Genomic DNA, 25603 nt, shown 5'->3' with positions numbered 1-25603 from the left:
GGGGGGGGGGGGAAATGGCCCATGCAAGTCAAGAGTGGAAAGCTTTAGGCTCCCCCGTTTCTTTCCCCCCCACTCCTTGCACTCTCCACCCTCAGTCATAGAATCTTAGAATCTTGGAATCTTAGAATCTTAGAATCTTATCGGAGACTCTCGTCTTAAAATCTTAGCATTCTGGCTCACAAGAACCCTTGAATTATAGAATGTCTGAGTCTTCCGATCTTTGAACGGCTCCCTGGATGGATTCCATTCAACTCAGAGAAGTTTCAGAGTGACTGTCCCAAAGTGGGGTGGTGGGCCCCCCTCGCTGGACTTCTTGAAGCACACACTTGTGTGTCAGTGAAGGGATTCTCTCAGGTACAGGCTGGCCTATGTGGCTTTGAGAGCCTTTTCAGCTCTTAACATTCTCCAATTCTTAGATTCAGAGAACATTGGAGCTATAAGGGACCTTTAGAAGACTGTCCTGTTGCCCGAGGCCCCAGTGGGGTAGAGAATTGGGCACTGGCCCCGGGGCCCAGAAGACTGGCATTCAGATCCTTCCTCAGATGCTTATTAGCTATCTGTGTAACTCTGAGCAAGTCACACATAACCTCAAAGAGCCTGTAAAATGAGGGAGTTGGCCCTGCGACTTCTAGGTTCAGGTTCCTTCCAGCTGCAAATCTATGATCCTAGGAAGTCTAGCCCTAACCCTCCTTTCACCAAAGGAAAGAACAGGTCCCGAGAGGCCAAGGGACTCCGATTCCCAGAACAGCAGCGTTAGCTGGGACTTTAGTGGCCATCAAGTTTAATTCCCTTATGTTACAGAGGAGGAAACTGACAGAGACGAGAAGGGACTCACCCAAGGTTCCACCCATAATAAGTGAGCCAGGCCGGGAGCTCAAGACTCCTAGTCCAGGGCTCTTTCCATGGCATCCCAGTGATTTCCCTTCCGATTTCCCCTCTTTCTTTCCCAAACATGAGCCAGTCCCTCTACTTGACCCCCCCCCCCGTCCCATATTACTGAGCCCCCCCCATTTCTCCTTGACCTGGTATGCTCCGTCTCTCTCCTCCTCCCCACCCCACCCCAAATAAACCCTTCCATATACATTTTGCCCGTATTTAGCCATGGTTTTCCCAGGATCATCTGAGCAATGAGAGAAGAGGGAAAGATGGATGGGAAGAGTGGGAAGTAGGCAGAAGGGATGAGTGGGAAAGAGATGAGAGAAAGGAAGAGATGAGATGGAAGGAAAGAAGAGAAGTGAGGTGGAGACAAAGGTGAGAAAAGTAAATGAGGGCTTCATATAAGAGAAAGTCTGCAGAGATGGAGATGAGGTGCAGAAAGTGTAGACAAGATTGGAAGGAGAGAGAGAGAGAGAGAATCTGAATCAGGCCCGACATTCTGCCTATGAGACTGGCCAAAAGGGAGAAGGGGAGAAGGGAAACGTGATGGAGCTGTCAGCTCAGAGAGAGACAGTGGCAAGGGACAGACAAGAGAGGGGGAGACTCGAGATGGAGATAATCGGGAATCTAGGGAGAGAAGCAGAAGCATCAGAGACAGAGGCACTGGCAAAGAGAGACACAGAAACTCCTGGGTTGAAAGCCCTAGAGGTAAATAAAGGCCGTGGGCCAGGGTCCTACCTGTTGCCCTGCACTGAGGACGAACGTGAAGCCCTGGTGGCCCAGAGCCCTTATTTATCTGTAGCCCCGCCCCATCCCAGCTCCCAGGCCTGCCACTCTCCCATTGGTTCCAGGGCTAAGATAACACTGAAGTTGTAAGATCTGACTCCCCTTGCTTTCCCCCACCCCTGGAGCCTTCTCCCCTGTCTTCCTGGCCTCTGCCTCTTTCTCCCTGTCCCTGTATTTCTGGGTCTGCCTTTCTCTGTCAGTACTGTTTCTCATTTCTTGTCTCCTCCTCTCTCTCTCTCTCTTACTAGACCATTTCCCAGACTCTGACTGTAGCCCCCCATTTCTCTGACCCATTGGCTCCTTTTCTGTTTTCCTCCGCCTCCATCCTGCCCTCTCTCTACCTCTGGCCCTATCTCCCTCTTGCCATTTCCTCTCTCTCTGCCCCCTCCCCATCCCCTTTCTTTCTTTCATTGTTGTTGAGTTGTTTCACTTGGGGCTGATTTTTGGTGACCCCACTTGGGGTTTTCTTGGTAAAGATACTGGAGAGGTTTACCATTTCCTTCTCCGAATCATTAGACAAGGAAACCGAGGCACACATCGAAGTGACCTGCCCAGGACTGCACAGCTAGGAAGTGTTTGATGCCAGACTTAAATTCAGGTCTTCTTGCCTCATCTCCATCTGATCCCCCACCTCCCCGCCAGCCCCTGCCATCACTCCTCACATCCACCCTCTCCCACGCTCCCTTTGCCTCCTCTGCTCTCTCTCTCCATGGCTCTGTGGCTCCCACTCCCTCTTTCTCCACCTTGCTTGGTCTCCCCTCCAACTGTGTTCGTCCCCTTGACTTTTTTCCCTTGGATGTTTTGATCCTTCTTTTAAACATGGTGCTTTCATGTCTATCACTTTCCACTGACCAACCCTCCCTTGCAACAAGTAAACATTCCCAAGCAAAACAAATGGCTACATTCGTCAGCTTGGCATTCCCAAGGCTTTTTTGTGCATTACTCCCCTTCAGGCATTCTCTCACTCCTCCTCCTACTCAGCTCCAACTCCTTCCTCCATGCCTTTGCCTAAGCTGTGTGTCTCCTCTGCCTGGAATGCACTTTCTCCTGGATACCATCCCTAAGATTTTGAGCTTCCTTCAAGGCTCAACTCCTGGCAAACCTTTCCTCATCCCTTTGGTTAGGAGCTGCCTTTTTCTCCCCCTTCAATAATCATGGATATATCCTTTTCTGTTTCCGTCCCCCCCTCCCCACCAATGGGATCAAGGGCTGCTTTCATTGCTGTCTTTGTAGCCTCAACACCATGATAGATTCCTGTCGAATTGCATTTTGAATGTTTTTCAGTGTTTTCCGGGGCACGATGAGCTTATCCAAGGAAACCAACTCCACTAAATAGTTCATGTGACTCACTTCTCTTTCCTTGAGCCACAGAAATGTGGGGCGGGGTCCCCTCTGTCCCTTGGAGAATACATTTATTTTATTTTTTTTTAATTTTAAACCCTTGACTTCTGTGTATTGACTTATAGGTGGAAGATTGGTAAGGGTAGGCCATGGGGGTCAAGTGACTTGCCCAGGGTCACACAGCTGGGAAGTGTCTGAGGCCGGATTTGAACCTAGGACCTCCCGTCTCTAGGCCTGGCTCTCAATCCACTGAGCTACCCAGCTGCCCTGGAGAATACATTTAAATTGGAGAATCCCACCCAACAGATAAAAGCCACCTTCTCTTGATCTTGTTCTGCCACAGAAATCCGACGGCTAACTGAGACTGAGCGGCTAGATGTGCTGGGCAGCAGGGACCATTCTCACGGGTCCAGCGTGTTAACATCTCCCTCTCTCCCCTCTGGCCCTAGCTGGCTCCCAGCACATCGGAGTTAGAAGGGACTCAAAAATCCCTTCAAAAGCATCCTCCAACTTTTGTCTGAAGACCCATCAGTGAGGGGGAACCTGCCAACCCCCAAAGGCAGCTCAGTCTGCTTTTTATCTGGCTCATTTTCTTGTTGAGACGTTTTCCCTTCTGATGAGTTTAAATCTGTCGCTTTGGAACTTCCACTCATCGCTCCTGGTTCTGTCCTTTGGAATGAAGCAGATTAAGTTGTGCTCCTCTTCCCATCGGTGGCTCTTTGGGTATTTGAAAACAGTGAACAATCCCCCCTCCCAGGCTTCACTAGGCTAACCCCATCTTCCCCACCACCTCCTTCAGCAAATGCCCTTCCTCTGGATGCTCCCTGTCTGATCAATGGCCTTCCTAGAAGGTGATGCCCAGATGGAACACAATACGTCAGATGTGGTCCAGTATCGTAGCCATCTCCCAGAGTATCTGTATCCCACTGTGTCTGTCTGCATGTCTGCCGGTCTCTGAGGTAGCCCTTTCTCCCGTCTCTCTGTCAGGCTTTTGCATGCCTCTCCTTCCTTCTGTGTTTCTCCATCTGTCTGTATCTCTGTCTCTGCCCCTCTATCTCTGTATCCCCCTCGTTCGTTCTGTCTCTCTCTCACCCATGGCACAGTGACAACAAGCCCGCTAGCTCAGGAGTCAGAGAACCGGCCTTCAGATCCTGCCTTGCCACTCTTTGTGGCACCTCAGCTCTCAGAGCCTCCAGTTCCTCAACTGTCCAATGAAGGGGATGAAGTAGATGGCGCTGAGGTCCCTGCCAGCTCTGAAGCTATGCCAGTTCTCTTTAGCCTCCTTTCTCTCTATCGCTCTGTCTCCTTTCTAGTTCCATTTCTCTTTGCCTTCCCCAGGCGTTCCCTCCCCTTCTCCATCTCCCTCTAGCTCTGCCCACTTTGTCTTCTCTGTTCAACATGTCAGCAAGCCTTTATTAAGCCTTTACTGAGCACCAGGCACTGGGCTAAGATCTGGGGACCAAAAGAAAGGCAAGAATGGTTCTTGGCCTCAAGGACAATCTGATGGAGGAGATAGCATGCCAACAACTAGGCACAAATCAGTTGCTTCAGTCACGTCCCACTCTCTAGGACCCTACTTGGGGTTTTCTTGGCAGTTCCTTTTTCAGGTCATTTTACAGATGAGGCAAATGGGTCAAAGCGACTTGCCCAGGGTCACACAGCTAGGAAGCATATGAGGTTGGATCTGAACTCAGGCCTTCCCGATTCTAGGCTGATGATCTATCCACTGTGCCACCTAGCTGCCTATATGGGAAGTAATCACAAAGAGAAGGCACTAGCATTAAGGAAGCCTGGGAAATGCTGCTCCCAGAAATTGGGATTTTAGCCAGGACTTGAAAGAAGCCAGGAAGGTGGACATTCAAGACATGGGGACAGTCAGCAGCAAACACGGAATCAGAACAGCCAAAAGAGCAGTGCCGTTAGATTGCTGAATACATACTGGGAAGGAGAGTTTCATAAGACTGGCAAGTTAGGAAGGTGCCAGGCTAGAAAAGGCTTTAAAAGCTTAAAAAAGGAGGTAGCAGGAGCTGCAGTAGAGGAGGGGGCGGGTGGCCCCATCACACCTGTACCTTCAGAGGATTGCTCTGGGAGCTAAATGGGGCACAGGTTGGAGTGGAGAGAGACTTGAGGCGGAAAGACCAGCCAGGGGCTGGGGTGACACCCAGGGAGCCAAATGAGTTCTGTTTAGATGTGTTGGGTCTAAAGACATTGATGGGGCATCCAGCTGAGATGCAGTTAAGAGATGCAAGCCTGGAGGTCAGGAGAGATGTTAGGGCTGGAGAAATAGATCTGAGAATCATCTGCATAGAGAGGTGACTATTGAATTTATGAAAATTGATGAGATCACCAGGGAAAATCACATGAGACAAGAAGGCCCTAGAACTGAGCCTCGAGGGCTGCCTGTGGCTAGTGGGCAGGACCTAGAGGAAGATCCAGGTAGGGGAGAAGCCTAGGGAGAAGAGAGTGTCAAGGAGAAGAGGGCGATTGCTCTTCTCCTTTTCTCTGTCTCCTATGTGGCTTTTCCTTCCTTTCCCCACTGATGTCGCTGTTTCCTTTTAGCTCGGTTTCCCTCTATCTGTATCTTTGCCCTTCACTATCTCCTTTCTCCTCCCTCTGCCTCCTCTCCTTCCAAATTCTACTCTACCGTCTCCCCCTTGTTCGTTTCCTTCTTTCCTTCCTCCGACTTTTCCTTTAGTCTCTGCCTCAGTAGTGAATCCAGCCTAGGAGAATTCCTAGGCGAAAGGGCCCTTTAGCTGGGAAAGCAGAGAAGTAGAATGACACGATCAGCTGTCCGAGGGTCTGAAGGGCCTTCAGTGGGCAGAGGGATTCCACTTGTCCTGCTCAGCCCCAGGGAGCATCCCAGAGGAGAAACAAGGAGACAATTTAGACTCGATGTCAGAAGAAGCTCCCTAAGCACGAGAAGGTGCCCAAATGGCCGACTTGGGTGACGATGGCTGAGGGGCTGTCGCGGGGAGGAGAGCTCTTTCCAAATCACAAAAGTTAAAGAGACCATCTTTGAGTGACCTTCTGGCCAGTCCATTTCAAGGTCGTCTTGCCACTTCCAAGCTGCTTGAAATTCCCCATGCCGAGAGAGGGTTCCCAGAGAAACACAGCTAGCTTCTCTGGGGATCATTTGGAAGGTTCATTGGCCTAAGAGTTTCAATACAATTTAGAAGTCATCTAGTCCAACCCCCACAGTGTAAGGAGTGGGCAGCGGTGGGATTTGAACCCAGCGCTTGTGACTTCCTCCAGAGTCACTTTCCTTCATCTTCCCACAAGAGACAAATGAGGAATGAGGGTGCAAGGCTGCAGGAAGAAACTCTCAGCAACTAGACAGACAGCAACAGTTGTTCCCAAGGGCCGGGATCCGACACATTCCCCTCCCCTGACCCCCTCCTATTTCTCCTCTTCTATCCAATGAAAAAGAGGGGACCTGCCATCACAGCACAAGGCGGAAAGTCCTCCAAGGGGCCTAGAAGGGCACCACAGGATGGATGCACAGGGAGCTCTGTAGTTTCTCTTTGTGGTCACCGGCGCCCCCTGCTGGGCCTCCGGGCTATTGGCCGCTCCTGCCTGGAGGGGAAGGACATGTGCTTAACATGATGTCTAGGTTTGGTCGCCACCTTGGCTCTTTGTACCCTTTATGCTTTGGCCCTGCGTCCTCCCAGAGAGTGGGCCAGGCCTGTTCAGCAAAGCCAGGCAACCCCAAAGCCGGATTCTCTATGCAGGGTTGCACCTAAGTGGGCCCAGGCCGTGGAAGGATTTGGGGAACCTATTTGCCAGTCCTCTCACTTTCCATCTGAGGAAACAGGCTGTGAGTGAGTGACTTGTCCAAGGACTCTGCAGTAATAAAGCTGCCCTTGATTTCCAGGCCCTCCTCTGACACACTTGCTAGATGATCCTGAGCAAGCCGCGTACTTAACAGTCAGTTCTCTAGGATCATATTTATTTATTTTTATTTTCATTTTGGAAGAAACTGGGGCCAACAGGATGAAGTGACTTGCCCAAGCTCACACAGCTAATAAGTGTCTGAGGCTGGATTTGAATTCAGGTCTTCCTGATGGCAGGCCCAAGTGCTCTGTCCACCATGCCACCTAGTGGTGCCCATCTTTCTGCTCTAGTAGAAGGGAGCTTCCTCAACAGGAGTCTCCTTTCCCAATGAAATCTAGGGTCTGTTAAACTGAAATCATAGGGCTCAAAAACATCAATTCTACCATCTTCAGATCATAGTTTTAGGGTCAGAAAGGACTTTGAAGCCCAGTGAGGCAGCTATTGGCATAGTAGAGAGAGTGCTGGGCTTAGAGGCAGAAAGACCTGAGTTCATATCTCACTTTCTAGCTGTGTGACTCTGAGCAAGTCAGGTAAGTGCCATCTGCCTCAGTTTCCTCATCTGCAAAACAGGTGCTGTAACAGCCTCTCCTCAAGGTTGTAAGGACTTAGCCTAGTACCTAGTACATAGCAATTACTCTATGAATACTTATTCCCTCTCCAATGAATCCAATTCCATCATTTTCAAGGTGAGAGAATTAAAGAGGTGGGTAAAGTGACTCACCCAGGATCACTCAGTGTCTAAATTGGTGTATGAGGTGGGATTTGGGACCCCTCCTTCTAAAGTGCAAAGTCTTTCTTTTCCGTCTTTTTGTCACAGAGAAGTCCGAGAGCTACAAGAGACCTCAAGTTGTCCAGTTCGACTCTGACTGTAGCAAGAATGCCTTCTCTTCTAGCTACCATGTGTGGCATGCCCTGAGGATACAGATCGGGAGCCCAATAGAATCCTTGCCTTCTCCAGAGTTACCATTCTTCTGGGAGTTGCCCAGTGTTTACAGATAAGTAGATTCATGGTCCCTACAAGTAGATATGAGGTATGGACAAAGAAAATACAAGGTCACCGGGGCTTGGGGGTTGATGGCATGAGCAAGGCTCAAGAAGTCTCTCGTCCGGTCCTTCAAGGGAGATTGGGTTTCCAAGAATATCGGTTGAGGAGGGAGAGCATTCCAGGAATGGAGTGGGGAGGGGTGGGTAGCCTGTACAGAGGCAGGACCTCAGGAAATGAAATGTCGCCTACATTGCTCAGTCATTTAAGTGGTCAGACCGTCTGGGACCCCATTTAGGGCTTTCTTGGCAAAGAGACTAGGGGTAGTTTGCCATTTCCTTCTCTGGCTTACTTGACAGATGAGGAAACTGAGGCCAACAGGGTAAAGTGACTTGCCCAGGGCTTTTGGACAACTGTAAGTGCCAGGAAGTTTCTCCTTTCATCCAACCTAATAATAATTTCATCCTTCAAAAGGTGGAGGAACCAAAAGGGGGAAGGTCTGCTATCCCTAGCCTCCCTGACAAGGAGGAGCCAGTTGTTGGGATAAAAATGATGGGGGCAGCCAGGTAGCACAATGGATAGAGTGCTGGGCCTGGAGTCAGGAGGACCTGGCTTCAAATCTGGCTGCAAGCACTTCACACACAGCTGTGTGATCCTGGGCAAGTCATTTAACCCTGTTTGCCTAGCCCTTGCCCTTCTGTCTTAGAGTTGTTTCTAGGACAGAAAGTAAACGTCTAAAGAAAGAAATGGTAGGAAACTTGGGCAGGAAAGGGATGCAGCCAAATGGGACTTGGGATAGACAAGAGGAAAGTGGAGCCTAGGCTCAGATGCTCCCTGAATCTGGGGGAAGGTCAGAATTCAAAGGGCTCAAAGGAAGAAGATGTAGGATCCGCACCTGAAAACTCAAGAGAAAGGCAGCTCAGGACAGAAGGGAAGCTTTGGGAAAGAAACTCCGAAGATGCAAAAAGACATGTCAGACACTTCCTAGGTGTGTTACCCAGGGCAAGTCTTTTAACCCCCATTGCCTAGCCCTTACCGCCCTTCTGCCTTATTCCAAGACAGAAGGTAAGGGGGTTGAGAGAAAGAGAGCGAGAGAGAGTCAGAGACAGAGACAGAGAGACAGAGAGTGACAGCAGAGAGAGAGAGAGATAAAGAGAGAAATAATGTCAACAAGGAGGAGGAAAAGGCAGGTAAGAGAGAAGGGTCTGTTGTGTTGTGCTGTGTAATGCTGTGCTGTGATTGTAGTGCTGTGTTGCATTGTGATATGCTATTTTGTTGTGCTGTGCAGTCTGGTATTTTGTTGTGTTTCATTGTATTGTACTAGGTTGTGCTGTCCTGGGTTGCGTGGTTCTGTGTTGTGCTGTGTTGTGCTGTGCTGGCTGGTATTGTGCCACGTTATGATGTACTTGTGGTGCTGTGTTGTATTTTGTCGTGTTCCATTATTCTGTGTTGTGCTGTGCTGTGTTCTTTTCTGTGGTGGTATGCTTGTTGCGTTGTGCTGTGTCAAGTTATGGGGTATTGTTGTGTTGTACTTTGTTGTCTTTGGCTATGTTGTGTTGGGTTGTGTTGGGTACAATGTGCTTATTATGCTGGCTTGTTAACTTGTGCTGGGTTGTGCCATGTTGTGCTTTGTTGTGCTGCATTGTGTTGTGCTGGGTTGTGTTGTGATGTGCTTATTATGCTATGCTGGTTTATGTTGTGATTGTTGTGCTGTATTGTATTGAGTTGTGCTGTTTTGTTGTGCTGTGCTGCATTATACACTTTGTTGTGTTTATCTGTGTTGTGCTTTGTTGGGTCGTATCAAATTGCAATGCGATTGTTGTGCTGTATCGTGCCGTTTTGTGCCGTGTCGTACTTTGTTGTGTTGTGCTTTTTTAGGTCGTATTGGTGATGTAATTGTTGTGCTATTTTGTGCTGTGCTGTATTGTACTTGGCTGTGTTTGGCTGTGTTGTTTTATCATGCTGTGTTATGCTGGGTTGTGATTGGTGTGTCATGTTTGGTGTACTTGTTTTGCTGGGTTGTGTTATGATATGATTATTGTGCTGTGTTTTCTCTGGTTGTGCTGCTACTTTGTGCTGTGCTGTGTTGTACTTTGTTACGTGTAGCTGTATCGTGTTGCGTTGTGCTGGTTCACTACACTGTGTTGCGTCGTGTTGTATTTGTTATGCTGCGTTATCTTTTTGTGCTATTTTGTTGTGTGATGCAGTGCTGTGTTCAGTTAGGATGTGATTGTTGTGCAGTGTTTTGTTTGTGCCGTGTCGTAATGTTCTTTATTGTGTTGTGTTGTGTTAGATTGTGTGGCTTATAATGTGCCTGTGCTGTGCTAGGTTGGATTAGGGTGTGATCGTTATACTCTGTTGTGTTGTGCAGTATTGTGTTTTTCTGTGCTGTGCTGTGTTGTATTGAGTTGTGATGTGCTTGTGCTATGTTGCACTGTGTTGTGTTATGCTTCATTAGGTTGTATTGAATTGTGATGTGATTTTTGTGCTGTGTTGTGTTGTAATATGTTTAGCGTGCTCTGCTAGGTTGGGGTTAGATATGCTTTGTTGTCTTGTGATGTTTTGTGTCGTATTGAGTTGTTCTGGCCTATTCTGTGTTGTGCTATGTCATATCGGATTGTGCTGTGCTGTGTCTATGCTGTGTTGTGACACGCTCATTGTTCTGGGCCCTGCTCTGATGTGCCGGGCTGGGTTGTGTTACGCTCTTTGGCGCTGTGTATATTGTGACGTGTCTGCTGGGCTGGGTTGAATTGTATTGTATTGATCTGGGTTGGGTTGTACCATTTTCTCTTGTGCCATGCTTTGTTGTGTTTTGCTGCGGTGCAGCATTGTGTGATTTTGTGCTCTTCCGGGTTGTGTTATCGTATGCTGTGCCACGTTGTATTGTGATGGGATGTTTTGTACTCTTTTATGCTGTGCTGTGTTTAGCTCTGTTGTGCTGCATGTATTGTTCCTCGTTGTGTTATGTTGAATTGTTCCATGTTGTGCTTTATTGTGTCATTCTGTGTTGTGTTGTGCTAATTCGTGCCATCCTGTAATGTGTTTAGCGTGTGCTGGGTTGTGCTTTGTTGTGTTGTACTATTTTGTGCTGGGTTGTGCCGTGCTGTTATGGGCTCGCTATGTTGTGATTTGTTGTGATACAGCTTAGTTGTGCTGTGCTGCACTGTATTGTTCTGTGTTGGGTTGTGCTTTATTGTGTTATGCCGGCTTGTATTGTTCTGTGCTGTGCTGTGTTGAGCGGTATTGTGTTGTTCTGTGTATGTTGTCATTTGGCTATTGGGTTGTGCTGTGCCATGCTGTGTTGTGTTTACTTGTGCTTTGCTGTATTGTGTGCTGGGTGGTGCTAGGATTGTTGGGCAGTGCTGTGTTGCGTAGCATCCTGTTGCACTGTTCTGGGTTGGGCTGGGTCCCATCATTCGGTGTGGTGCTGTGATACGGTTACAGGATGGTGCTGTGTCGTGTACTGAGTTACGACATTCTTCTGTTGTGCTCTATTGTGTTGTGATGTGATGTGATCGCTGTGCTGCGTTGTCTTCTTCGGGGCTATTTTGTGACGTGCTGTGTTTAACCGTATTGTGTTGGGCAGCGGTTGGTTTGTTGTGACGTGCTTGTTGTATTATGCTGTGCTGTAGTAATGTGGTTGTTGTGCTGCTCTGTATCGCATCTTCCTGTTGTCTGTCGTGCTGTGCTTTGTTGGGCCATGCGGTGTTGTGGCTTATTGTGTCGTACAATTCTGTGTGCTGGTGCCCAAGAGACACTGAGAGATGCTGAGAGAAGGCCTCCCTGCTCTTACCAAAGCCAGCCGGCCAGGCCTCTGTGAGTCATCGTAGCCCCACACTCTGCTCCCGCTTTGTGTCAGGCCTCAGTTACCCTGGGCGCTTCTCCCAATGAGAGCTGGTCGGGATTGGGGCGAGTGGTGGGAGGCGGCAGCTCTCTGGCATTGGTCCTTTGGTTTCTCTCCTCTGGACCAGCATCCTTCCTAAAAATGGAATCCCAGGGACTGCCTTAGAGCTGGTCCAAAATGGAGTGGACCGCCCCCATAGGGAGTGAGCTTGCTGTCAGTGGCGATCTTCCCCCTAATTTTAGAGAAGCTGTGTGGGGAGCCCTGTCTCAGATGGAATCGGGCCTCTTTTCATGGAGGAAAGCAGCCTTTCAGGGCCCTCAGAGCTTGCTCTCTTGTGGCAGAGAGGGGCATCCTTTATCAGATTCTTATCAGAGTCAGAGAACAGAGCCCCACAGATCACCCCTTCCTTTATCCTCTGACTTCCCAGGGGTACAGGCAGCTAGGTGGTGCTACAGTGGATACAGTACCTGCCAGGCCTGGAGTTGGGAAGCCATGTGACCTTGGGCAAGTCCCTTAACCCTGTTTGCCTCAGTTTCTTCATCTGTCAAAAGAGCTAGAGAAGGAAATGGCCAGCCACTCCAGGATCTCTGCCCCCAAAAAACCCAAATGGGGTCACAGAAAGTCAGACACAACTGAATAACAAAAATGTATAAGGAAGATTATTCTGGGTGTTTCTGACCCCAAGATTGGCGGGACCATTCAGTGGAGCCAAGGAAGTCTCTGGGGCTATTACCATGATCAGAGCAAGTGGTGGTGGGGTGGTAAGGGAATTGTCATTTGACAAATTAGTGGGAGAGCTAGACAAGATGCCAGGCTACCCCGTGCCTCTGGTTGTGCCCATCACTGTCCAACAGAGCCCAAGCCACACTCTGCACTAATGCACTCATGAGCCAGTGAATTATACGTTTTTGCGTTCTGTCTCACCCCAGTGTCTACAAGGAAACTCGGGCCCTGAAGAAAGGCAGATTCCAGCATGGGCCCTCTCCCCTGACTGGCACCTCCCTCATCCTAAATATGGTAGTTGAAGGAGGAAGGAGGAATGAAGGCCTTATCTGGGGAATTATGGGAGTATGGTATGATTGGGTAAGGGCCATTCTGTCTCTTCCTTGATAATAAGGGAGAACAGAAGAAGAGAGGGAGGAGGACAGTAGTGTCTGGTCGGGGATGGATTTGGAGAACACGTGGCCGAATTCCCAAAGGATCACCAATTTTCCAAACTGGAAGGTGCCTCATGGATGGATGAGTGAATCACAGAGCAGATTTAGCATTAGAAGGCCCTCAAGTGGCACCTAATCTAACTTCATTTTCCAGATGAGGAAATTGAGGCCCAAGAGGCTAAGCGATTTGTGTATGGTCACACAGGGGAGTCAAAGCCCATCATTTTACTAAGGGGGTACCTGCTGCCAGTGAGGGAGAAGAACTTGCCCAGGGATACATAGTGAATGTTGGTCTCTTGACTCCAAATCCATAGCCCTTTCTTCTAGCCCAGATACGTAGGCTCAGGGTACGTAGGGAAGTCATGCTACGGCCATCCTGGTGACTCAGAACAGTGCCTACAAACACCCAATCATTTCACTCATTCTCCACAGAGTGAGTAGCGGCTGGCGTTTTGAAAGTGCTTTAAGGGGCATAAGGCATGTTACAAATGCTAACAACCTTCCCCCTGGTCTGAGGACCCAGGTGGGGGCCCTGCTCCCTCTTGACTGAAACCACTCTTCTCTGCCCTGGAACTGGGACCCAGAACTGGCTAGGGAGCTGCCAAATGGCTCCCAACCCAGCACCCAGGCCTACCACCAGGGTGCCCTGGAATCTCTTTCTTACCAGGTGTTCAACTAAACCTTACCATCCCTGGTGCCACCTCCAAGACCCACAGCTAGTGCTGCTTCCTTGGCACTTCACTCCAGCGCATGTAGAACTCTCTGTCCTTCTAAACTGCCTTGGTTTGGAAAAATGACTCACTGTGACTTTTTGTTGGTTTGCTGGTGTGGAATGCAGTCCTCAGCCTGGGCGTCTTTGCATACACTGTAGCAGGGTATATGCTAGGAGAGATACTGGTCCGGTTTCTGCTGTCCCGCGCAGAGAACAGAGCTCCTTTTGGAAAATTTTGCCAGTGTCAGCTCGGGAACACATTGTCCTCCCAGTTGAGACCCAAAGTCTATTGGTCTAGCTAGCTGAGCCTCGTGTCTCCGCCCTGCTTTTGCTACTCTGTCTTCTGAACCCAGGGAGTTGACACATTTATGCCCTGCTTCCCAGTACTCCCTGCCAGGGCCCCCATTCTCCACACTGTGGAATGCAGTCATCAGAAGGGGCTCCCTCACCCTCTCTGACCTCTTGGTTGGAGCAGGTCTAATTGTACCTCTGGAAACTAGTGTTGTTCTAATCAGATGTCAATCATTGGGGTCTTTGGCTATTTTGCAAAACCACTTACCTCCTCCCTCCCAGAGCGCTGCCCCTGCCCACTACTGGGTGATGATTGATGAATATTGCAACCCCCTGGCATCAATTAAAGAGCCTTGTTGTTGCTCTTGGGTAGTCCTCTTTACTTGAGGGTCACCTCTCTGCTATTGGAGGTGGATTCAAAGACCCCAGCCTGGCCAGCCACCATTTTCACGCTCAGGTACTTGGTGCCAGCGTAGGTCCCCTCGTGTCCAGGCTGGATTGGATTTGGCGGCCAGCTTGGGTAAGTGAGTCTCTTGAATCCCTGAATTCTTGGCTCTTTTTCAGTTGAGTTCCCGGCTCTGATTGAAGGTTTGTCAAGACCCACAGGCAGTTTGGGGTCCTCTCTGACAGTCCCCTAAGCTGCCAAATTGGCAGTGATGGCCCATACGTGGCCACTCCAACAGGTCCCCCTGAAGGGCCGACTGCCAGCTTTCCTTTTTGTTCTTTTGCCTGTCTTTATGTATGAGTGACAGAGACAACTAGTGAGGACCAAACTGAGACGAGAGACCCGCTCGTGCAGAAGGCCAGTAACTGTAAAGCCTTGCTGGGATTCTCAGATTTTAAAGGTCACCATGAGAACACCCCACTTTGAATTAAATTTAAATGTGCTTTTTAAGTGGGATGATTTGGGTAGATTAAAACATAACACCAACTGCATGACCTTGGGCAAGTCACTTCCCCCTGTTGGCCTCAGTTTCCTCGTCTGGAAAATGAGCTGGAGAAGGAAATAATAGCAAACCACTCCAGGATCTCTGACAAGAGTTGGACATGACTGATATGAGTGAACGACAACCAGAAAACCCAATATCAGTCTTTTTGGCAGTGGGTTAACTGGAAGTAATGGGCCTCGGAACATGAAATGCTTTGGATAAACTGTCCTTGTGAAAAATAAATTAGAAATTGGGATTCTGTGTGATACGAGCTCGAACACACATCCAAGCTTAATTGAAGAATTCTGGTCTCATTTTAAATGAAAATGCATCCCTCTTCACAGGATGCTTCTGAGAAGTCAGAATTTATTCCACTATTTGGCAGTAAGACACGGTGCCGGAAAATTTATTGAATCTGAAAATGTGTTAATTGTGTGATTTAAAAAAAAACAACTCTTTCCATCTTTGAATCAAAACTAAGTAGGGAAGCATCTGAGGTCACATCTGAACCCAGAACCTCGTTTCCAGGCCTGGCTGTCTATCCACCACGCCACCCAGCTGCCCCGTAATTGGATGATCGTAAAACAAGTTACCCCAGTTTACCAATTTGTACTGTAGATAAAAGTAATGCCTAACATGAATTTGCTAAATCACTGCATTAGACTTATTGTTAAGATGGTAAATACTTTTGAAATCTGGATTGGGGGGGGGGGGTTATAGATTAAACTGTCACACATTCATTTGCTAAAAGAATGATTTAAATTGTTTGAAACTCTCCATTTGGAAATGCAAGAGAGAACGTTTTTTACTGTGGTTTTGATATAGCTGGAACCTCTTTAAAATGTTCTCCCCTGTGCAAACCCTGCTAACCAGTTAAGTGCGGTGGTTTAATTTAAAAGTGACAAAGAAAAGAGATTCCCATTATACCACACCACCCTAAGAGTTTCGAAGCTTTAACTGCATAGTCTGTTACAAAGAGTTAGATGGGCAGCTGGTGGCCTCCTGCCCGCCATCCACCCAAAGCTCTAGAAATGTTGGCTATTGACATTCGTGGTGTTCTGTTCTGGGTTAGGAGTGACCTTAAATCTTTCCGAATGTTGTGCAAATTGGAAATCATTCTGTTCACTTGTATTCTCTGAAAATTCCCAAGAATCGCAGCCTCCCGAGGAGAAAGGACCAGAGCCTGTCAGTTTGCCCGGATTCTTTAGAGCCTGCGTTCCTCGGTTCTGTTCATTTAATATTAATTTCGTGCTTACTTTGTGAAACTCGATCACTCCAACACTGCTGAAAAAAAGGGCTTGTTTCATTTGGGTTATAATGATGGTCTCAGCAATTTCTTCATTGGTTCATCCAATGCTTGAGACGTTATTTGGGTGTGGTTAAAAGTTTGCATCTTCTCTGCTGCTGCTATGACAGAAGGTTTTAGAATCCGTAAGGCTGAAAGCTGCAAGATTTAGAGGTGGAGGAACTAGCCTCCCACCAACCAGCATGGGAAGTCCCATTTGTCCATTGAGCTTAAAAGGGGCCCTGGCACCCATGCTCAGCCATCCTGGCTCTAGGACTCTTCTTGTTTCAAGAAAGGGGGGGGGGGCAGCTGGGTAGCTCAGTGGATTGAGAGTCAGGCCTGGAGACGGGAGGTCCTAGGTTCAAATCCGGCCTCAGATACTTCCCAGCCGTGTGACCCTGGGCAAGTCACTTGACCCCCATTGCCCACCCTTACCACTCTTCCACCTAGGAGCCAATACACAGAAATTAAGGGTTAAAAAAAAAAAAAGAACAGAGGAGAAGGGTGGCCCCAGGCATTTGGACCCAGCTCTTCAGGGCCCACCTATCCCTGGACTTACTGTTTTGAAAGGCTTTCTTTCACACACCTGGTCAAACTCTAGAATATGGTTCCTGAAGAAAAGAGAGGAGTCGCTCCTTGACTAAGTTTAGAGTCTAGTAGTAGTCAAATAGGATGATTCGTGATGATGTGAAAATGGAATAGTTTATACTGAGGTTGGGACAAAGCCTCTGCCCTAGTGGATTTACATTCTCCAAGGGGAGCTCTTGGGCTGGGCATATAAATAACCAGAGCCCAGGTTTACTTATCTCTGTTAATTACTTGTTTTTCATACAATCATTTAAAGTCCTAAAGCCGAAGCTGATTGGTAAAAATGGACTTTGTAAAGCTGCCAGAGACCTAAAAGTCTGGTGTTGTTCTTATTAAACCAGGAAGTGAAAGGACAGAACCCGGAGAATCTGGAATGGGTAGAGCTCGGGCCTTTCTGTTTGATTATCACATGCTATTGAAACATTCTAGGCATTAATAATGGCGCCTCAGTTGGCAACAAAGTTTACGGATATCTTTTTTGTGGCCTTGGCAAACATTTCCAGTTTCTGAACTCCCAGCATTCCAGCGTGGGGTTGGCTCTGAGGACCTGTTTGCTGCTTTTCCCAATATTGGTGTGTGCTCGGGGAGGGGAACGTGAGGTCTGGCTGAAGTCAGAAGAGGGGCAATAGAGGACTCTGAGTGACTATCGAGTACCCATCTGTGGTGCCCAAGGGGTGTATGGGGAAAGATTGCTTTGTTTCATAATAGGAGAGTTGACTAGTTTTATGACTCTGTGCTGCCTTTAAAGCACACTGTGTACTTTAATCCCTTTCCTTCCACCAATGCTCTTTTGTTTCATTGCCAGGTATGTGAACTTTGGGGTTCTGTTTTGGGGTTTGAATGGGGTTAACTTTTGCATTTGATTTTACAGCTTAGAACCTTTCCACATTTTAAACGTTGTCTTAACTTGGCCACTTTTGGGGGATTTTTAGGCAAACTGCATTTTCACACCAGGTGTGACTTATGTCATCTCCAACCTTGATGAAGTACCTGCCATCTTGATTTTTTCCCATCTTTCCTCTCTGAAAGGTAATCAAATCAACCCTCGTAGTTGTTCTAAGGCACATTACCACAGGGATTGAGATGTCACATGTTAAAATCATTTTAGCAAATACTTGTTAAGCTGCATTCAGGACCACTACTTTCATGTCAGGTACAGAGGAGTAGTGAGTTCAAAACTTACCGAGGGGCAGCTGGGTGGCTCAGTAGATGGAGAGCCAGGCCTAGAGACAGGAGGTCCTGGGTTCCAATCTGGCCTCAGACACTTTCTAGCTGTGTGACCCTGGACAAGTCACTTGACCCCCATGGCCTACCCTTACCACTCTTCTGCCTTGGAGCCAATACACAGTATTGGTTCTAGGACAGAAGGTGAGGGTTTAAAAAAAACAACTTATTGAAATAATTGACCTTTGACAGTGGCTGGGCTGTTAAAATGTGCATTCAGAGATCCTGAATCATTTCCTTCCCGTCTCCTTTAATAGGGATGGTGTCTGCTGCAGTATAACACAATGCAATAATAAAACCTTTTAATCAGTATCAAAATTGAAATGATACCAGGTGGTGAGGCATGCCCGTTATAGCTGACAGCATGGATCAGTCAGCTCTTCATCTCGTGCCTTGCAATAACTGAAAATCAAGAAATCAAACACATTCAAAGTATTCGAATTGGGATTCGAATCTAAATCATCAGCCCTATCTTTGAGCACAACAAGGCCCCAAAGCTCCACGAATGTTCCACTGTTCCTTTTTGAGGATTTGGTCCCAGGTTTGCCACCCTGAGAAACTGTATGTACATTTTGCTGCTTCTCCTTATGGTATGAGAATTTTAAAATTGAGTTTCTAGAACAATAACAGCATAGCTACATCTTTCCATGTTGGTCAAATATTTTCATGGAAAATGTAAAGTGCCAGAGAGAGAGAAAAGTATGGCAGACATAGCCCACTCGTTCTTATTTTTCCCAAGACGCTGTGGTTGTGTACAGTCAGATTTTATTTTAATTCCCTGAAAGACAGATCTCTCAGGCACTTTCTGAGATAGTCAGAGCCCTTGCCCACCTTAGGAAGAGCCCTTTTGGCAAGTTTTCCCTCTCACCCTTGGAAACTGTCACTGGGTGTGGATATCCTCCTTTTGCCCCAGGGCAACTCCCTCATCACCCAGGTTTCCCTTTTGTCCTACTGCTGGGCACTCACTCCGAATCTCTGCCATTTTCTAGGCACTCAGCCCCACATCAATCTGCCTTGCAGCTGGAACCTGGAGACTGTTTCTACTGGAAAAGAAACCCACACAAGGATGTCCTGCAGCCCACGTGGAAAGGACTTCCCAAGCCTTCCTGACCAGTCCCTCGGCAACAAAGCTGGATACATCTTCACATCTGAAGAGGACCCCGACTCCCGAGTGGACGGCTTAGCTCACTTCTGGGGATTTCAAGCTCCAAGTGACCCAGAAAAAGCAGCAGATAGCAGCAGCACTTCCCCCAGACTCTGGACTGGGCTGAATCACTGGGACCAAGGTTCAGCAGTACAGGGAACTCTCCAACTCTTCCCTTGGGCATCAATGAGGAAGCGCATCTTGCCCAAAAAGGGGAGATGGTGGAATGCAGGCATCAGAGGGGGCTTCCTTGACCACATTGACCTCACAGTTAGAGCAGGTCCTGTGATGTCTCTGAAAACTCACTGCCCCTGGAGCAGGACCTTCGGACCAAGCTTCAATCCCTGGGGCCTTTGGCTATTTTGCAAAATGACTTAACTCCTTCCTGTTGCTGTTCCTCCCAAGCACTCCTCACTCTGGAAATGTATTTAAAGGCTGCCCGTTCTGCTCCTGCCCCTCTGGTGCTGTGTGGCCACCGTGTATTGCATTTCCCTTTGCTTCCATTAAAGACCCTTGTTGATGCTACTCTGGTGGTCTTCTTTATTTCAGGTTGACAACACAGTGTAATTCTGATCCCAAGAGAGATTCAGAGCCGGGGTAGGAAATTTCCACGAGTGCCACAGCATGGAAAGCTTTGAATATTTGTTTAAGGAATTTGGACTTTGTCTCCTTAGCAATAGGAAGCCCCCTAAGCTTTGTTTTGAATCAGGAATGCCAAGATTAGAGCTAGGCTTTGGGGAGGTGAATCTGATGACCATTGGGGCTGAAAGAAGCAACGAAGTTGTAACCCAAAGACTGCTGAACTTGGGATCCAAGCGAGCCCTGTGGGCTAGTGCCAGATCTGACCCTGCCCACCTTTGGAGGTTGCCAGATCATGCTGATGTCCCCTATTAAGTTTCTAGGCTGTTAGATCGTCAACCCTTTTCAGCTGAATGTCATTTTACAGATGAGGAAACTGAGGTTGTAAACTGATCAGATTTCCACAGGTAGTAAACTTGAGGCAAGATGTAGCCGCACGTCTCTGTCTCTTCAGGTAGTGCTATTTCTACTCCCTAATAGTTTGTCTGACAAAGGTCTGAGGATGTTAGTGTATTGTAAACCCAATACAAGGTAATAGTGTGATATGGTAGCCAAAATAACTAATTTGATTATTGGTTGCATTAAGAGTCCTGGCATCCAGAATGAAAGGGCCGGGAGGGGGAGGGGGTTCTACCACATTCTACCTTTTGGCTGAAGCAGGAGCTATGGAAGGCTTAGAGCTCTGTCAGACATAGAAGACGCCCAGGTCTTCCACTACGTCCTGGGCCATCACCAGTCATCCTGACTTTTGTCCTGTCACTGGAAGAGAGAAAGAGGCTGATGGCTTTGGGCAGCTCTACCTTACTTCAACCCAATTCATGCACAAGCCAAGACATGACCCTGTGATGTCCTTGGTTGTCTTCAAAGACAAAGGATAAACAGGGATCCTTTGTCAGCATATTTCATGTACTGGGTTCAGTTCTGAGCACCATTTTTTTTTGTTTGTTTTTTTATGGATATTATTTTTTTAACATTTATTAATATACATTTTTAACATGGTTACCTGATTCATGCTCCTCCTATCCCCTTCACCCCCACCCCCCCGCACTCCCCCCACCCATGGCCGATGCGCATTTCCACTAGTTTTGTCATGTGTCCTTGTTCAAGACCAATTTCCAAATTGTTGGTAGTTGCATTGGTGTGGTAGTTTCGAGTCCACAGCCTCAATCACGTCCACCCTGACCCTTGCGTTCAAGCAGTTGTTTTTCTTATATGTTTCCTCTCCTGCAGTCCTTCCTGAGCACCATTTTTAAGGAGGACTTTGAGAAGTTGGAGAGTATCCATGCACAGGAGGGCAAAAGGCCTCAACCAGGATAGGCCATATATGATACAGGATCTATTGAAGGAAATCAGGATGTTTTAGCCTAGAGAAGAGAAGACTGGAGGTGGGAATGTGATTGCCCTTCAGACAACTAGTAGTAGTGGGTGGAAAGTGCAGAGGGGCAGCTTTGGATTTGTGGTCAGGAAGAACTTCCTACCAAGAAGGATTATCCCCAAAAGAATGAGCTTCCTTGAGAGGTATCAGGCTCCCTCTGTGCCTTGAAGACTGCACTGCTCAACTACACTGGGGATGCCACACAGACTTATGTACAAGAAGCTCCCGTTCCTGTTTGAGACTTCTTATGGGCCAAGGCCAGTGATAGCAAACCTATGGCACAGATGCCAAAGATGGCATGCAGAGCACAATCTGTGGGCATGTGGCTGCCCCCCCTAGAGTTGGTTACTAGAAAGGCAGAAGGACTTGAACAGAGCTGCTCCCCTCCCCCTCTCCACTGTACCTAAGAACATTTTTCATCTCCCCTGCCTCTGTGCCCAGCAACCCAATGGGAGAGCTTCCTCCCTCCTGATTCTGGGATAAGGGAGGGGGGAGGGCATGGCACTCAGTCTGAAGCAAGTTGGGCACAGCACTTGGTGTCTGGGGGAGGACAGGCACAGCATTAAGTTTGGAGGTGTGGGGGTGGGTCCCAGCACTCCATCTTTAAAAGGTTCACCATCACTGGTCTAGGCCCTTTCTAGCTCCTCTCTTCTACCCAGCTTCTGATTGGATAGGCCTGGGCTAGCCTCTGGGGCTGGAAGGATGGGAAAGGGACCTCTGAGCAAGAGATTTCTAAGGACTTAGAGGAAAGGGATCTGGGGAGCAAAAGTAATTCTAATTGATTCAGCAGGAACCTGAGTGACTCAGGAGGGTGGGACTAGAGAAGGAGCTCAAATGATGGTGGCGGGGGGGAACTTTTGTGACATGGAGTTTTAAACTAATCTGGCTTCCTTCCTGGCCCCCACTTCCCACTCCTTTTTTTTTAAACCTTCACCTGGGGGCAGCTGGGTAGCTCAGTGGATGGAGAGCTAGGCCTAGAGACGGGAGGTCCGGGGTTCAAATCTGGCCTCAGACACTTTCTAGCTGTGTGACCCTGGGCAAGTCACTCGACCCCCATTGCCTAGCCCTTAGCACTCTTCTGCCTTGGAACCAATGCACAGTACTGATTCTAAGACGGAAGGTAACGGTTTAAAAAAACAACAAACCTTCACTTTTGGTCTTAGAATTGATACTAAGCATTAGTTGCAAGGCAAAAGAGCAGTAAGGGCTAGGCAGTGTGTGGGTGGGGGGGTTAAAATACTTGCCTGGAGGCTACATTCGAACCCAGGACCTTTCTTCTTCAGGCCTGGCTGGCTCTCTCACTAAGAGACACTACTGAGTCACCTAAGGTTTCTTTCTTTCTTTTTTTTTTTTTTTTTTTTTTTTTAACCCTTGTACTTCGGTGCATTGTCTCATAGGTGGAAGAGTGGTAAGGGTGGGCAATGGGGGTCAAATGACTTGCCCAGGGTCACACAGCTGGGAAGTGGCTGAGGCCGGGTTTGAACCTAGGACCTCCTGTCTCTAGGCCTGACTCTCACTCCACTGAGCTACCCAGCTGCCCCGTCACCTAAGGTTTATATGCTATTTCTTTGTGAGAGTTTGTTGTTAAGTAGTTTCAGTGCTGTCCCCACTCTTCAGGACCCACTTTGGGGTTTTCTTGGCAGACACTGGACTGGTTTGCCATTTCCCTCTCTATCTCATCTTCCAGATGAGGAACTGAAGGCAAGCGGGTAAGTGACTTGTCCAGGATCACCAAGTTAGTGATTGAGGCAGGGTTTGAACTCAGTTCTTCCTAACTCCGGGCCCCATGCTCTATTCGCTGCATCACCTCGCTGCCCTCCTCCCCCTTCTTTCTAAGGCAGCCTTTCTTCCTGATGAATAATTCTCTCTTCCTCCCTTCCTCTCCTCCCCTTCTCCAGTTCACACTTTCTTATTTTCTACCCTGTCTCCGCCTCACCTCTTTGGCCACGCCCCCATCCAGTTCCGGGCCCGCCCCGGTTGCTACGCAACCTGAGGCGCGCAGCCAACCCCGGTGGCCAGTGGCCTGCGGACCTCCGGGCTGCCGAGAGCGGCGCCGGATGCTAGGCTGAGGAGACCGCGGCCGCGGCGGGCTGCTGGTCCTGGGCCGCAGTCCCGCCTTCCTTCTTACATCATCGCCTTCCAGAGCAGAGGAGAGTGAGTGAATGCGTGCAGACCTTAAGGGGAGGTTGTGGGGTAAGGGTGGAACCCCTAAGCATGAGGCTCGGTGGAGTTTGTCGGTAAGGCCCCCCGCTCGCCTCCATTGAGCCCGGGGGGGAAGGGGGGCCGTTGGCTCCTGCGCTTGCGTCAGCTCCCAAATCCCTCCTCGCCAACCATATTGTCTTTGCGCCTGCGCATACTCTCCCTCTGGGTCGGGCTCAGTACCTGGGTCAGCACCATCTCCTGGGTCCTTAAAGCCTGCCGTCTTTCCCGCCTTCCAAGGCCCTACCTCAGCCGCCACATGCTCCTGGAAGCCTTCTCATGCCCTCTCACCTCCATGACGTTGTTTCCTGTGCCAGAAATGTCCTCTCTTTTCCAGTTCCTGAATTCCTTTCAATCCTTTAAAGCCCAACTCGAATGCCGCTTCCTCCTCCAGGCAGTTTTCCCGTATTTTACGAGCCTCTGAGGCATTTATCATACGATATCATTCCTTACAGTTATTTGATTCACTGAAGATTGTGTTCTTCCCCTACTAGGCGGAACGCTCCTTATCCCCCCCGGAACTGTCTCCTCTCCACTGTCCCTAGTACTCTTCTGATAGGCTACTGATACAAGTGTTGTGTTTTGGGGGGATTTCGAGCATTGATTCTGTAGCCGGCAACTTTGCCGAAGCTCTTGTTTCCTTTTCTTTCTTTCTGTTTGTTTTAAATTCCATTTAATTTTTTAATATTTTTCCATGGCTACGTGATTCATGTTCTCTCCCTCTCCTCCTCCCCTCCCCCATTCCCTTCCCCCTTCCGGAGCCGAAAAGCAAGTCCACTGGGTTATACAGGTGTTATCATTTGATACCTAATGAAGCTGTTGTTTCAATGAGCCTCTTTGATGATTCCCTGGGATTTCCCAACCAAAGCATCACATCAGCAGATAGAAATGGTTTCAGCTCCTCTTTGCCTATCTTTTATGGCTTTTATTTTTTCTCTTGTCTTATTGCTGTTACTAGCATTTCCAGAACCAGGGAGAGTGGGCATTCTTGCTTCAGTCTCATTGATAGGAAAAAGTCCTAGTATATCCCTCCTGCATATGAGGCTTGCTTCGGGTCTTAGATGCTTTTTGTGATACTAAAAAATGCTTCCATACCATACTGCGGAGGGTTTTTAGCATTACAAAACTTTGTTGTACTTTTTCAAGGCTTTTCCTGCATCTCTTGAGATGATCAGGTAGTTCTGGGTGTTTGGGGTTTTTTAATGATTATGTTGCTTGTTTTCCTAATGAAGAATCACCCTGGCGCCCAATAAATCATTTTTGAAAGGCCTTTTTGTTTTTCAAATTATAGCTCTGACATCCTCAAGTCACTACAGAACAACTCAGCCCCAAGCCTGGCTTTATACAACAGATGTGTTTTGGAAAAGCTGTGCCAAGTCAGGTTTCCGGAAGTGGAACCCACTTTTCAGTGCACCATGGGAGCTCGACAAGTAAAGAGATCCTGCAAAGAATTCTTGGATAAAGGGAGATATTGCCTCCTAAAGCCTGAGTCTGGTGAGTGCCTTTTGTGAACACTGAATTTTCTTCAGGTGTGCCAAGATGAATGTTGTAGGAGCAGATGCTACCATAGTGAGTACTGTGAGCTGGGCCATAGAACAGGCTTCTGGAACATATGAAGAAACGGAGAGCAGGGGGGCTGTCACTGTTTATCTTTATAGCCCCAGTGCCTAGTACATAGTGTGCATTTCATAAGTGAAGTGGCCTCAAAGCCAGGAAGACCTAAACTCCCCTAGTAATGGGGAGCTCCCTAGAAAGAGTTACAGAGAGGATATCCTGAGCCTCAGGGCATCAAAAGGGGTAGTAGCAGTGGTTGTGGTAGTAGCAGTGTTGGTGGTGGTGGTTGTCGTGGTAGTTATAGCCATGTGTTGCTGGAAACTCTGAGAGTAAAAGTTGTGTGCTTGCTTTATAGGCAGCCCATCATCTGGGTATACTCCATCTTTTGCTATATTGGGATAAGGCTGATGAGGCTGGAACCCAGTGAGAATTCATCCTGGCCTGAATCACACAGCTAGACAGAAAACCACCAGTACCCCCAGCTCTCTTGTATTTGGAGTAACCAGCCATGGAAGTCAATGCCGCTGCTTTCTTATTGATGCCTTGTGCTCAGCCTCCTGGTTCTTCTCTCAGGAACTCTCTAAGGGGCACGAGGCAAACTGGCAACTAACGCTACCCTTTTCCCTGTGGCTCTCTTTTAGGGCAAACATCTTTTGCCCTGGCTGCCTTTTCCTGTACTATCATCTCTCTCCCACTCAGCCCTGCCCTTTCACTGTCCAGATATTCCTCTGCTTTCCTGTTTCTTTGTTAACAAACTCCCTTCTATTGACTATCTCTTAGTATTACATTCTTTCCAGCTTATGGCAAAAACAGAAACTTAATGTTCCCCTCAGAAGACACTACATTCTTGGCAACCTTCTCCAGTACCGTGTACTCCTTGCCTGTCCTCAATACACTGGGGACTGG

General features: G+C 48.2%; 1 protein-coding gene across 2 annotated transcripts; it reads left to right on the top strand.

The window, feature by feature from the left end:
• Positions 1 to 12516: 12516 nt before the first annotated feature.
• LOC123253306 lies at positions 12517 to 19515 on the top strand. 2 transcript variants are annotated; one of them, XR_006506603.1, is made up of 3 exons: positions 12517 to 12677; positions 17555 to 17651; positions 18836 to 19515. XR_006506603.1 is itself a non-coding variant. In XM_044682492.1 (3 exons), the coding sequence occupies exons 1-3, from the start codon at positions 12675 to 12677 to the stop codon at positions 19366 to 19368; spliced, it is 699 nt and encodes a 232-aa protein (XP_044538427.1). In that variant the 5' UTR covers positions 12665 to 12674; the 3' UTR covers positions 19369 to 19515. The 2 variants fall into 2 exon arrangements, 1 of the variants encoding a protein (XP_044538427.1); XM_044682492.1 differs by having other exon boundaries at positions 12665 to 12743.
• The last annotated feature ends 6088 nt before the right edge of the window (positions 19516 to 25603 follow it).

This window comes from Gracilinanus agilis, chromosome X (genome assembly GCF_016433145.1).
Source record: "Gracilinanus agilis isolate LMUSP501 chromosome X, AgileGrace, whole genome shotgun sequence".
Taxonomy (NCBI): domain Eukaryota; kingdom Metazoa; phylum Chordata; class Mammalia; order Didelphimorphia; family Didelphidae; genus Gracilinanus; species Gracilinanus agilis.
This window is presented reverse-complemented; position numbering and strand designations above follow the sequence as displayed.